General features: G+C 45.5%; 1 protein-coding gene across 1 annotated transcript; it reads left to right on the top strand.

Moving 5' to 3' along the window:
* Positions 1 to 2,957: 2,957 nt before the first annotated feature.
* On the top strand, positions 2,958 to 12,276 carry HRG (histidine rich glycoprotein). The gene is made up of 7 exons (XM_046004012.1): positions 2,958 to 3,232; positions 4,932 to 5,048; positions 5,900 to 5,990; positions 7,135 to 7,301; positions 8,273 to 8,356; positions 10,052 to 10,153; positions 11,403 to 12,276. Exons 1-7 carry the CDS (start codon positions 3,038 to 3,040, stop codon positions 12,201 to 12,203), a joined length of 1,557 nt encoding a protein of 518 aa, XP_045859968.1. The 5' UTR covers positions 2,958 to 3,037; the 3' UTR covers positions 12,204 to 12,276.
* The last annotated feature ends 1,890 nt before the right edge of the window (positions 12,277 to 14,166 follow it).

Below are 14,166 nucleotides of genomic sequence, written 5' to 3'. Positions count from 1 at the left end.
CACAAGGTAACTTCTTTGTTTGTAGATCTCTAGGACATTTGTAAACCAAGGGGAACTATTTGTTTCTCATTTATGGCGGTCAGGGGTGCCTGAGGAATGCTCCACATATTACCGAGGGGAGCGGATGGAGAGGGGGTTCAAGGTGCCAGCTTTTGCTTTGTCCTCAGCCAGCCTCCTGCTCCCTCATCAAAATGATGGAGGAGAGGCGTCATGCCGAGTGTCAGAACCTGTCTCACTCAAGAGTCTAACGAGAAACACAATGCATCACTAGAACTGTACTGACCTTGAAGGTTCAGTGAAGGAAGGGGAAGAGAATGCACAGCTGGAGAGGGCACACCTAAATCTTGGTGAAACTGGAGGAAAAGCTTATCTTCATCCCAGGAGTCCTTCCCTCCCCTGCCTTTCCCTCCCCCCGCATTCAGTTCCCCCACAGGCCCTCTGTGTTGAGTTGGCCAAGACAGCAAGAATAGAAGGCGTAATGGAGGAGCTCAGCTCATTGAAACGTACAAGTTTTTGTGTTCATCTATAGCCATCTCCTTGTCCCAGCCCGGTTCGAGTCCCCATAGCAGAACCTTGGCCAGATTCCATACCATTCCCGTCATTCTAAAATTCACTGAAGAGGTTCTCTTTCGGCATTCAAAAGCTAGTGTCACTGATACTAAAAGCTCAATATCAAGCACAGTTGAAAACGTGTCTTCCATGGTTAGCCCTTGCTAGGCCAACCTGTGACTCTGGGAATGAGGCCTGATTTTTACATACCCTCCCCTTTCCTTCCTTCTTCCAATTCTTTTCCTCCCTTCAAGGGCTATTTAGAGTCCAGCGGCTCTTGACTGTGAATATATATTGGAATCACCTGGAAGTTTTCGAAGTACCCACACCTGGGTCCACCCCCCAGAGATCATGATTTAATTGCTCTGGGGAGAGGCCTAGACAGAAGAGTTTTAAAAGCCCCTCAGGTCATAAGGGCCTATTCAGCCAGGGTGGCCCCACCCTGGTTGAAGTGCCATTTTGTTGTTTATGCAGTAAAATTTAAATTGACCCTGCCCCCCCCCCCCCCCGCCCCCAGGGGAACTTACTTAAAAGCAAGTCTGGGAAACCAGTCCCAGGTAACAAAGCCCAAATACAAGGGTGGGTCAGGTCAGGTGGAGATAACAGCCCTAATGCAGGGATGAGTCAGGTCAAGTGGAGACATCCAATCAGTAGAGCACGCGCATACTGTCTCCCGAGTTACCAAGGAGTATGGGCCCCGCCTTTTGGGCACCTTTTGGGTGCCAATTCTGACCAAGGTGATAGGCTGGTTCAAATATCTACTAGGGTAAATTGTAATTCAGTTGGTCACCTAGCATGACTGTGCAGCTTTCTCTGTGACTTTCAATTTCATTGGCCACCTGTGCATGGCCAGGCCCAACTGCATGGCCTTTGCCCTTAAAAGCTAGTCTGTGGGGGCGCCTGGGTGGCTCAGTGGGTTGAGCCGCTGCCTTCGGCTCGGGTCATGATCTCGGGGTCCTGGGATCGAGTCCCGCATCGGGCTCTCTGCTCGGCGGGGAGCCTGCTTCTCTCTCTCTCTCTCTCTCTCTCTGCCTGCCTCTCTATCTACTTGTGATCTCTCTCTGTCAAATAAATAAAATCTTAAAAAAAAAAAAAAAAAAAAGCTAGTCTGTGAAGCAGAGAGGGGTCACCCTCTCTGTAAGAGGCACGGCCCCGAACTTCGGTTTGATTCTTGATGCTTGGCGCAAAATAAAGCTTTGCTTGACCTTCGCTTTGTATAAGTCTCGCTCCTTATTGGGGGACCCAACATTGGGGACCCAGCAAGGTGATTCTCAGTAGTTGAGAACCACTGCTTTGGCCTTTAGAGACAACTCACTGCAGAGAGAGCCGGAAGAGGGGAGCTGCTGTTCAAGGGACTGGTCATGGGAGGGAACCTAGGCTGATTCCCTCCCGTCCTGTCTGATGCTGGCTGCCACTGGTGGGAAGAGTGTGTACAGGTATATTGTTTCTCTAAAAGGGGGGGGTGGGGTATCAACTTAACCCGAGGTCTGCCTTCCATGCTGAGCCCCTCCTAAGGGTTAGTCCTCCAACCCCTTTTCTGGGAGGAACATCAAATTGCTTGACTCCCACCCTTACCACCGTTCTCCTCTGCATAAACCAATTCTCTTTAGCACACTTTAGGGGCCACAGAGAACTGAAATGACATGGGGTGTCCCCAATTCTTTTCAGATACCATAGCGATCACAATGATAACAAGACTACACATCCCTTAGTCAACACCTGAATCCGTGCCGAGCATTGTGCTACTTTCTTTCTTTTTTTTTTTAATTTTTTTTGTGCTTGTTACTTTCTATGTGTTTTCTTATTTAAGTATCACCCAATCCTGCCAAGAGTTGTGAATGTCCATTTTGTAAATGAGAAAATTACGAATGAGAGAAGTTTTGTAGTTTACCCAGCATCACGCAGTAGAACAGGGCAGGTTGAAATTCAGATTGGACTCCAAAGTCACAGGCTTTTAATCCTTATATTTAACTCAGAACTCAGTTCCTTTTATGGTGCTACCCATTTAATGCGTTCCCTCCCTTAGGCAATGCAGCTACATACTACTGAGGACTTTGGGAGTCATAATGAGTGGGGGGCAGGGTGTGATGGTGGAGATTCCTGGTGGAGACAGGCAGGCAGACGGCGGAGAACTGCTTTACTTCTAACCCCATCCCACACCCCAATGTAGGCTGTGCTTAAGGTCAAAAACACACTCGGGATCTGCTACTACTAGAAAAATCCAGATTTTGTGCGGATCACGGGTCTACCCACTCACCAAAGGCATGTCTTGACTTTATGTCCCCAGGGACCCACTAATCATTTACAGCATGTTGACAGATGTTTTAACGAGGGGTCAAGGTGACTCTCCCCGGTTACATAACAGAAATGCATAAAGACTTTGTTTAATCAATTGTGTGTGTGTGTTTGTATGTGTTTTAGAAAGTCTGTATAAAATTCTCTGCTGGGATAAAACTATAGCAAGGGGTGGTTTTCACATGTGCGGGAAATGAGAGCCTTCTGGGCGACACTGCTCCTGCTCCCCTTGGTCGCTCTGCAGAACTCCTGCGCCGCCCTGAGTCCCGCAGACTGCGATGCTACTGAGCCCTTTGCTGGGAAAGTGCTAGACGTGATCAATAAGGGACGGCGGCATGGCTACCTTTTCCAGTTGCTGCAGGTCGCTGATGCCCATTTGGACCAAGTGGTGAGGAATCGGCAGGGCCAGAGCTGAGCTGGGAGACCAGGAGCCCCGAGGGGGGAAGTGGTTCTGGGCCTGAATCTTGCTGCTTTGCATGTTGCAGTGGCTTCAGCTAGGGCTTCCCGTTTTGTGTCTGCTGCTGCTCTACCTTGTTCTTCTCTCCTTCGAACTCACATCTGCTATTCGTATGTCCTTAATTGTGAATCAGTCCCTAAGTCCCTATAAGCATTTATTCTGAGCCAAGTCAAATGGTTAAGTACTGTAAGAGAAGACTTAGAGTAAAGCGTGGCTGGGGTCCTCAAGGAGAGATCGTTGGTTCACAGACACGCACAGGCAAACTGCGTAAGATAGGGCACACTTCCGTTGCCAAGTGAGCCGTATAGATGCTGAAACAATCTAAGGAAAGGAGATTAAAATTGAGTGGGAGAGGGGTGTGGGTAGGGAATCAGGAAGGAGGGTGTCAGAGAGTAATTGCACATAAGCCAAGGGGTGGGGTGGGGGGTGGTTCCAGAAGATTTATGTGGGCTTTGGAGCAGCTATCAGGTTGGAAGAGAAACTAGGCTTATCTTGAAGCAAAGAGAGCCTACTGCTTTCACATAATAATAAGATTAAATGCTCATTTGGAGTAGATTTGAGGGCTTGGTAGAGATTCTGGAAGGAGGCTTCCTTCGCCACCCCACCCCCAAAATAAGCACTGGGCTCCCACCTGCTTCCTTTGGTGAAACTGCTGAAATCAAGGAGGCCAGACTATATTGCTGTGCAGAAGACAAGCAGAGAAATTCTACTTGTTACCAGTATTAGAGACGGAGAAATTACAGGTTGCAGAGACCAAGACAGATTGCTGGACTTTAGGATTCAAGCAGCAATTCAGCGACCATTGGTTCCATTTCAGGCTCTCTGCCTCGTGTGCAGAGCATAGGATGGCTTGGGACAGTGCTACCTCTGAGTGGTGGTGAGAAGTTATGTGGGTGAGTAAGGCAGCAGGTCCACAGTGTGCTTGGAGAGATGGAGGCAGGTGACATGAACCAGGAAGCTCTTTCATGTGCTCAGGAGGGAGGAAATGAGGACCAGCCTCAGGCAGTGGGAATCAGAACAGGAAGAATGAAGGAAAGACAGGAGACATTTCAAAGAAAGACCATGGGCAAGCCTGGTGCCTGGATAGTGAAAGCAAAGGAAGGAAGTCAAAGTTGACCTCCCGATTCTGATTCTAAGCCAGAGACTAAGGTGATCAGTAATTAACGAGGCCTCTGCTGAAAGACAAGGGGAGTTGGGAGAGGGAGCTGGTCTGTAGGAGAAGAGAGTGGTTTCAGCTTTGGGCAAGCTGAAATCAAGGCAAGCGATGCAAGTTGAGGAATAGAGCTGGGAGAGAGGACATGACTGCGCGTACAGACTGGAGGCTGTCATCACTTATAATTCTGGGCTTGCACCTTCACCACCTCCACCCAAACCCACACTGCTATTTAGTGGTTGCTTTTTAAAGCTCGTGGGCAGAAGCAGCATCATGACCAGTTAAAAAGAACATTTGGAAGCAACTCTTTGAAGCTATTTATTCAAAATAAGTAGATCAAATGACACAAAGGTAGGACATCTGTGAGGGTTTGGAGAGGAGCAGGACTTCTGTTTCAGAAATAAGGAGACTGCTTTTCTCGAAAAAGTACTGGGCTCCCACTTGTTATTCACCTGTTGCTCTCTTGGCATTCCTCAGGAATCTGCGGCTGTCTATTACTTAGTCTTGGATGTGAAAGAATCTGACTGTTCGGTCCTATCCAGGAAACGCTGGGATGACTGTGAGCCAGCTCTTTCTAAACGTGTACCTGATATAGTAAGTAAGCAAGGTACCATTCTCCTCCTTTTATCGTTCTTGACCTTGACCTCTGTCTACTCTGCTTAGGCAGGGTGGCTGCATGCCTGGTGGCTAACACAGCGAGGAAGGAAGAGCAGATTCTGCCTCTTGACTCATGAAGACTATGTTGACCTTGAGGAATAGTCTCTTGAGAGCCATACCTGGGATCCGGGATCCTGGGGATTACGGTCTCATGGGATGACAAGCCCAGCTGTGAGACCTTGGGCAAATCACCTAAAGTCGTTAGAATTTTGCCTCCTCAACTGTGAAAGAAGAGGAGGGGTTTGGAGAAGCTGGACCCTAATGTCCACTCCATGGGTGGAGTCTAAGTACCTATGAACTTAGTGTGTCCTGAGTGTATCCTGCAAAGGCTGGCCCCATTGGCAGGAATAGCCAAAGGGATTAACTGCGGTGACCTTGAGGAATAGGGTCTTGTTCTACACATTGCACGTGGACACTCAGGTACCAGACTCTCCACCATGGGAAGAGAACACAAAGAAGATTAAGCACATATGCAAGATTTCACTTCTAGAAAATAAGATGTTTGCATACGTAGAATTTTTAGTACTTTTTTCCCTTGAAAATGTTTGAAATATGGTCATGATCTGTTTAAACAGTTTCTCCCTGGCTCTCATGAAGGTTTTGGAAGCCTACAGTGTCCAGCTCCCAGATATAGACTAAGACAATACAGGTTTTGAAAGAGGATTTGGTGAGAGAAAACATAGCTGAATTCTCAGTGGCTGGTAGGGGTATGTGACCTCCCTTTTTAGCCCCTCACATTCAACCCAGGGAAAGCAGTATGCAATGACACAAACCCTTTTCTCTTACAGGTGATTGGACAGTGTAAGGTAATAGCTACACAGTGTTTGAATGACTCCCAGTATTTCAGAGTGAATGACTATAACTGCACCACAAGTTCTGGTATGGTCATCTGTTAAAATGCTAATTCTGGATTAACAATTACACCATGGTATTCATCATATAATGCTAAGAAATGGTTCCTGCCCTCATAGACTCAATTATTATTTGCTGTCTTCAGAGGAGAAGGGAGAGGGTTTTCTTCTGTTACTGGTACACCTTCCCTTAAAGAAATTCGATATAGAATAGAAATCTGTAAGAGGTGGTACAGTATCATTGTAGAGAACATATGCTCTGAGGTCACATTTGAGTTTGAATCCCAGCTTCCTCACTTAATAGTTGTACCATCTTAAGGGCAAGTTACTTAACCTCTTTAAGCTTTCCTCCTTTGTAAAATAAGGATCATAAAAGCCTTCCAGATGCTTCTAAGAATTAAGTAAGATGCTCTATGTAGCATACTTTGCAGACTACTTAGCACTTAACCATTACTGATTTCAGCATCTAAAAGTTGTGTATTACTGTAGAGTTTCCAAAGCAGTTACACAGTTTATCCCATTTCTCATCTTACAACAAGACCATACGAGGTAAAGATTATGATACTTTCTATTTTAGAGATAAAATAACCGAGGCTCAAAGCAGTTCAGTGACTTGGCCTTGGGAACACAGCCAAAATGTGGTAAAGGCATGATCCTATTTCAGGACTGTTGACTCTGAGTGCCATCCTTTTTTTTTGTTGTTGTTTCCAAAAAAATCATTACAGAATTCCTTTAAAAATTGTCCATTGCAACATGATTCCGCTTACAACAATTTAATAGCCAAGCAACTCCTTCAGGAAGTCACCTTGAAGAAAGGTTGACCTGTGTCTTCTCTCTCTGGGCAAAATTCTGTTAATAATGCCTCTGCCTCCTCAGAGAGACAGGAGGAGTTTAGTGAAATATTAACCCTTTGTGAGTGATGGGAGGTGTGTCTCAATGGGTTCACAACAGAGACTAAAGCATCAGAAGGATCTGGATTTAAGTTTAGCTCTGCTGCTGACTGGCTGGATTTGATCTCAAGCAAATCACTTAGCTTCTCCAACCCTCAATTTGCCCATCTATAAAATGGGAGCTATCATTCCTCTTGCTACCATACTTATGTGTATTAAGTCCCAGCATTGACATTGCTGTTTCCAACCCAGTACTGCAAAATTGCCGTCTTCTTTCCCCAGTCTCTTCGGCACTGACCAATACTAAAGATAGCCCCGTACTCTTCGACTTCTTTGAAGAAACTGAGCCTTACAGGGAACTAGCCAACAAAACCCTTGAGAAGTACAAACGGGAGAATGGAGATTTTGCTGCTTTCAGAGTGGACCGAGTGGAGAGAGTTGTCAGAGCGGTGAGTCTCTGCTCATGTCAGCTGGCTTCTGAGGGCCCAGCTCCAACCTGGCAGGTCCAGACTCAGTGGCACTGGCCCTCTCCACTGGCCTCACATGTCCAGCTCCTTTCTAACTGAGGGCCCTGTTGCAGCCTCAAACAAAAGGCAAGAGATACTGAAGAAACTGCTCCCCTGCAGTTTTTTAATGTTGGGGAGTATAAATATCCACTGAAGAGGAGGAAAAACTCAGACAGGAAGGAGGGAAAGAGAGAAGAGCATATTGGGGTCACGTGAGTCATTGAAAATCACCCAGTCCTAACCTCCTGGTATGATGATGGGAAACTGAGGCACAGAGACACCATCTCAGCACACCCAGAGGTGTGACTGGTGCAAGGCAGTTCCCCTGCCTTCCAGTCCAGGGCTCCCGTTGCCTCCCACCCAGAGAGATGTTGTAAAGCGGCTCTCTGATGAATGTCTTGCATTTTGAAAATGCCAAGTTAAATTAATTACAGTGTGTAGCTGTGATGGAATGAATACAGCACAGTTACTAGAGAGAATGTTTTGGGTCTGTATGCACTAGGAAGAGTTCCTAAGGGGAAAAGCAGGTTAAGAGAATGAAACTTAGACTCTGAGTCCATTTGCGTTAATTAGATATGTGTGTATATGGGCAAGATGTTTAGGAAAAAGCTAGGAGAAACACATCAGATACGTGGTAGGGGTACCTCTGGGAAGAAGAGATCAGGAGCAGGAAGGGTGAGTTTTCACACTGCTTGATTATGTCTATATTATTTGACCTTTTCAATGAGATAGTATTTACCTTGTCACTTACGTGATAAATTTTTAAAAGACAGTGGCCATGAGAAAAAGGGCATGTATTGGTGATTTGAATCACCGTGGTGCTTTACAATCCATTGGGTAGTAGGCATCTATGGCCTTTTCCTCTATTCTAACTTCTTATGTGCCTGAAACTGCTTTGATCCAATTTGTTCTAGAGAGGAGGAGAAAGAACCAACTACTACGTGGACTTCTCTGTGAGGAACTGCTCCAGGAGCCACCATTTCCCCAGGCACCATAATGTGAGTATAATAAATGTCTCTGAAATACCAGGTAACATTCAGAGACCCCCCCCCCCCCGCCGTGAGTCAGGTGCCCTTCCACCACCCTGTGAGGAAGATACTATTTTGTCTCTCTTAGAGATGGAGAAACTGAGGCACAGGGAAGTTAAATGAATCATAAGAGTACAATTTTATAATACGCACAATAAATACCTAAACTTGACACTGAGATTGAACTTGAACTCACTAGGATTAAAGACTTAGCTAAAGAGTTAAGAGCCTCCACACCATGGGTGCCTTTGTTCACTTCGTCTCATTTGCTCTGTGTGACCCCCTGTGACAAATATGGACGTACCTGAGGACCAGCAAGGGGGATTGCCCAAGGTTCATATCCAAGCTGAGATTAGAATCCAGTTCTCCTAATGTTCAGTCCAGTGCGATTTTCCCCCTAAACACTTATAAATGGATACTCATGCATCTGTAGAAAGCTTTTATTAGTGAAACGCAGCATTTGTAGGGCAACTTAGAGTTTCCAAAACACCTCCACTGATGTTATTGCCTTGTTGGATCCCTGTGACAACCGTACTGAGGAGAAGCAAATGTCTGCCCTCAATTCCCTGGGACAGAAGGGCCCAGAAGTTTAACCACTTGCCCAAGTGCACTTAGCTAGACAGTGTTAGGACATAGGATTTTAACAGTGGCATTCTGATTTCAAGTTCAGAATAATTCTGAGGTTTAACAGCATATTCTCCAGGGTCAGGAGAGAGGAAGCATTCGTTAGTTCCCTTCTGGCTGGTCAGTGTTCCCACCTGAAGCAGTTCTAGAATCCTGCCCCCAGAAAAGATACCTCTCTCTCTCTCAGTCCCTTCTTCAACATATCCTTAACAACCCAGTGCAGAAACTTGGCAGCTGGAGAAGAGGATTCTCAGTCCTAAGGGTTTTTGCAGCATGATCTCATTTAATTAAGCCCTCCCACAACCTGAAGATAGTTAGAAATTTCAAGTAACTTGCCTAAACTCACACAACTGGTAAATAGTGAAGCCAGAATTCACATAGCTCCGTCTGACTCCAGAACTGTTCTCAGAACCTCAGTGCTTAACTGTCACTTCTAGAAAAGCACTGTCTTCTTGTCCTAGTCTAACTTTGACAGCTGGGTTTAGGAGCCTCTGCGGCATAGGGATGCCAGCCAGTCGTAGCCCCTGTACTCAGGGTAGGGTCCTAAATCACTTTGGCAGGGTCCAGCAAGCCCATTTTCATACTGGTTCCCTCCTTTCTAGCACTTTCCTTCAAGGGTCTGGGTAAAGTTGTACAAATCCCACTTCGGCACCTCTCTTCATTCTCTCTAGGCACAGGAAATTGGGTCTCCAGTGCAGAAGGGTTGGACGAAAGGCAAGGCATCAATGATGGGGTATCCCTCACGACCCCCCATGGGGTGACCCTGGTGTGCCCCTGGTGTGACCCCTCATGGAAGAGAACCACAACAACTTGAAGTGAACCACTTAGGAAACTGCACTTTCTCCAAGTATTGACTGGGAAAGATTGTTAAATAACTAGCAGAGATATTTGACAATATTACCCTGATTTTTCTAAAGCTCATCTTTCTCAAACGTATAAAAGTTTACAGCTCTAGCTGTGCACCTTCTTACGACCTGCACACACACATACACACGCAAATACATACGTACACACACTAACAGGCTTCTCTCTTCTTTATAGGTCTTGGGATTCTGCAGAGCAGATTTGTCCTATGATGTAGAAGTCTCCGACTTGGAAAACCCAGAACACATTGCCATAAACTGTGAAGTCTTCAATTTTGAGGTGGGTTGCTTAAGTCATCTTTGTCATGTGCCGTGCCAGACAAAGAGATATTTTCATACACATAGTGTATTTTGTTCTTTTAGCTCTGGGGGTGGTAGGGAGATAGGGATAGAGGCAGAGAGATGAGAGGGGACTGCAAAGGAAGACAGAGAGAATAGGCCCCCGGGGAACGAATGGGGTACAATTGCTGATATGATACCCCAACTGGGAAGAGGTAATCTTTGTAAAGTAAAATCATAACCAATTCAGTGAACGTCTATGAATTTGAAAATGGTCCTTGTAGCCAAAGCTCCAGTCCTGAGACTCAAATCTTCGCTTTCATCATTAAGCCTAGGACCTAAGCGGAATGAATAAACCTCAAGCACATTATATAAAGATACATAAAATAAGGCACAAAGCAATGTTTCACATCTGTCCCGGAAAGCTTTGTTCTGTACCAAGATAGTCATCACAATATTTTTCATGTCAGCAAAAACTGAAAATAATCCAAACGTCTATGTGCCAAACCGTAAAACAAAGAGGGAGAGGGGCAAGGCAGGTTGGTCACCAGGAGCAAGACTCCACAGATTTTTTTTTTTTTTAATTAAAATCTGGACAAGAAGGAGAGTGAAGAAATGAAGTACTCACCCTTAAGGAGCAAGAGATGCTTATACCATATAAGTAGCATTCTACAATGTAATTTCACCATTTGATGTTGAAATGAGAAAATAGGGATGATACGTAAAGTTTTTCATAATAAAATATTTATTGCCTCTGAAGAATCACCTTTACTCTGAGATATCTTTCTGACTCTTGTATTATCAAAATATTCTGATTGTGAAATAATGATGGTAGCAGATGACAGTTTTGTTTGCATTTTATTTTATTTAAGATTTATTTATTTATTTTAAAGAGAGAGAGAGAGAGTGCTCAAGCAGGGAGAAGGGCAAAAGGAGAGGGAGAGAAAGAATCCTAAGCAGATTCCCTGCTGAGTATGGAAATGGATGTAGGGCTTAACCTCAGAACCCTGAGATCTTGACCTGAGTGGAAACCATGACCGGATGCTTAATTGACTGAGTCACCCAGGTGCCCCACTGTTTGCATTTTAAATGTCAGTTTGGGTGGATAAAAGTTTGAGACTGCTATCCTATTTTTAAAATTGATTTGTGGAATCTGGAAGTCTGAAATCCATTGGTCTAAACTGACTTTCACATCTAACTTCTCCTTTTGTGCTCTGCAGTAACATTCACTTGTCTGTATCCTTTACCAGGAATGTAGAAACATCAGTGGTATACCACACCATTTTGGCCATCCTCACCACTCCGGTAGGCATGAGCATTCTCTTGCTGGGAAGCCTCCATTTAAGCCTGATGAATTAAAAGATCACCATCATCCCCACAAGCCACATAAATTTGGATGCCCACCTCTCCTAGAAGACAGACCACCATTTCAGGCAGGAGCTCCTCCACAATGGCCACCTCCAGGTCCAGGATGTCATCACCCCCATTTTGGTCCCAGTGGGACCCATGGACACCCTCATAATCATAGTTCCAGTGAGCACCGTCCCCATGGACACCCTCCTCATGGGCATCATCCCCATGGGCACCATCCCCATAAGCATCATCCCCACGGACACCATCCCCATGGACACCATCCCCATAAGCATCATCCCCATGGACACCATCCCCATGGACACCATCCCCACAGCCATGATTTCTTTGACCATGGGCCTTGTGACCCACCATCCCAAAGCCAGGGTCCTGAAGATCACCATCGCCGGGGCCATGGCCCAACATCTAGGCACTCAGAAGAAAGAGGTCTAGGTAAAAGACGCTTTCCCTTCCACTGGAGACAAATGGGATATGTTTACCGGCTACCTCCACTAAAGGACGGTGAAGTTCTTCCTCTTCCAGAAGCCAATTTTCCCAGCTTCTCATTGCCAGATCCCAACAATCCTAAAAGGCCAGAAATTCAGCCCTTCCCTCAATCAGTTTCTGAATCATGCCCAGGGACATTTAAGAGTGAGTTTTCACATGTCTCGAAGTTTTTTGCATACTCGCTTCCAAAATAAAATCTGATTTCCTCGATAGAGAAAAATTAATGTTCTGACTTAGAACCATAAATAAAATATGATCAATAATGAATACAAGATTCATGTATTTTAGCCTTACTTACATATTCACGGTAGGGCAAATGTGGGTGGGGGAGGAGATGGCATGAGAAGAGAGAGATGAAAGGAAAGGAGAGGAAAGATGTCAATGCTACAAGTCTGTCACTGACCACAAAATCCTTGCAGGTAAATCTCTGATCCTCTTTCTTTCCTGGATTTAATAACTCCTTTAAGTCTAGAGTCTTTCCTCACTGAGTAGTTAGGTTGTAGCTGGGCATACCAAGAAGGTATGTTTTATCAGCCAAGGGATTATTCTTCCAACCCAAAATTCAAATTCCCTCCTACTTGTTATTTCTAGTCCTCTAAGTTTCCCTCTGGAAAAAAGTAAGTTCTAAACTCAATTTGATGCAATCAAGGCTTGGGCTATGAACTACAAAGAATGTTGCAGGAACAAATCATAACCACGAGTTCAGGTGCACAAGAAATATCACTTTATTTTCAGAACAAATTAATTTCCATTTCAGGCTGCCATCCTAGTAGGTTAATAGGAGACTTAACCTCAGTTCTTCTTAGCATTCCCTCACCCTGCTACCCCCCAACACAAGGTAGTGCCGCAGTTCTAGAATTTCATGTAGTACCAAGGTGTTTGGGTGGTGGGCATGAGAAAGGAGGTCTGAGTCTCCTTCACTGGTCCACTAGCTTCCCTCCTGCTGAGGGATGCTTACTACTCCGTACACATCCCTCTTTGGGTTGAGCTTATCAGCTACTGTTGTATCAAAGGGAAGGTAAAAGATTCTCTGCAAGACTGCTAATGAACTTGTCTGCCCTTGGCTATTCTCTTCCTGGGGTCTTGCTGCCTTCCAGGCTACATGCCCAGAAAGCAGGGCAGACATGTTCTCTGCTTAGGACCCCCAGAAACCTCTGTTCTGCTCATATTTTCCCCCTAGGCTAGGAGTGTTCTAGGCTCAGGTAACCTCTCTTTATTCAGTTATGGTACCAGAGGACTCTTTCTCCATAATCAAATCCTCTTTCTTTTCCCTTCTTCCCAAATCAGAGCTCAAGCATTTAGACATAGGCTAATAAGACTTTGGGTTTGCTACTTGAATTACTGGAAGCACTTGTAGGTACATAGTGATGGCAGGAGGTAGATGTGTGTGTGTGTGTGTGTGTGTGTGTGTGTGTGTTTGTGTGTGTGTGTGTGTGTGTGTGTGTGTGTGTGTGTGTCTGGGCAGGGGAGGGAGGTATGGGGGCGGGGAGGACTAAAACTAAGGCCAAAGGAGATGTGGGTAAGTTGGTTGTTAGGCTGCGAAGATGGAGAGGCCCACAAAGAGGCAGAAGCTGAAACTGGGAGAGAGAGGAAGAGGTCTAACAGCACACAGTGCAGGAGGAGTTGGAATCCGAACTTGGGGTTTATCAGAAAGGTTCCTTAGGTTTGGCGAGTAGACACCCAAATCCACCACACTGGAAACGAGATGCAAGGAGGGGGGAAACAGAACCTCATTCAACCCATCTCTTCGTATGCTTCTCTACTGTCTTCTCCACCCTGGGGAACATTTTTCTTTTTAGAACCAATGCAACTGAGTGAAGAGATGCCGACTTGACCAGAGACCAGAGAGGATGCCCATATTTTATTTTTGGTTGCCCCAGCGTCCTGGTGTGGGACTCCCGGCATGCACTATGTCCCCGTGCACAGGCTCCCCAGGCATGCCACGTGATCAGTAGCAGCCCACTTTTCTGCAGCTAAATATTTTGCAAAGAAATGATTAAAAGATATCTGTATGTTGTACTCATTGTTGCACTGTTGTGCCATGTAGTGACCTTCAGGAAGGGTTTTGGGAAAGTCACCTGGCAAAGGGAATAACAGGTGATTGGTGGTTTTTTTTTCCTCCTCCTTTAATAGTTTCTGATTTGTTATGCAACCTTG

Source organism: Meles meles, chromosome 4 (assembly GCF_922984935.1).
Source record: "Meles meles chromosome 4, mMelMel3.1 paternal haplotype, whole genome shotgun sequence".
In the NCBI taxonomy this organism is placed as follows: domain Eukaryota; kingdom Metazoa; phylum Chordata; class Mammalia; order Carnivora; family Mustelidae; genus Meles; species Meles meles.
This window is presented reverse-complemented; position numbering and strand designations above follow the sequence as displayed.

Coding starts and splice junctions, on each gene's coding strand:
- HRG (XM_046004012.1), top strand. CDS start 3,038: ATGAGAGCCTTCTGGGCGACACTGCTCCTGCTCCCCTTGGTCGCTCTG. Junction 5,991..7,134: donor TAACTGCACCACAAGTTCTG/GTATGGTCATCT, acceptor TTCTTTCCCCAG/TCTCTTCGGCACTGACCAAT. Junction 7,302..8,272: donor TGGAGAGAGTTGTCAGAGCG/GTGAGTCTCTGC, acceptor AATTTGTTCTAG/AGAGGAGGAGAAAGAACCAA.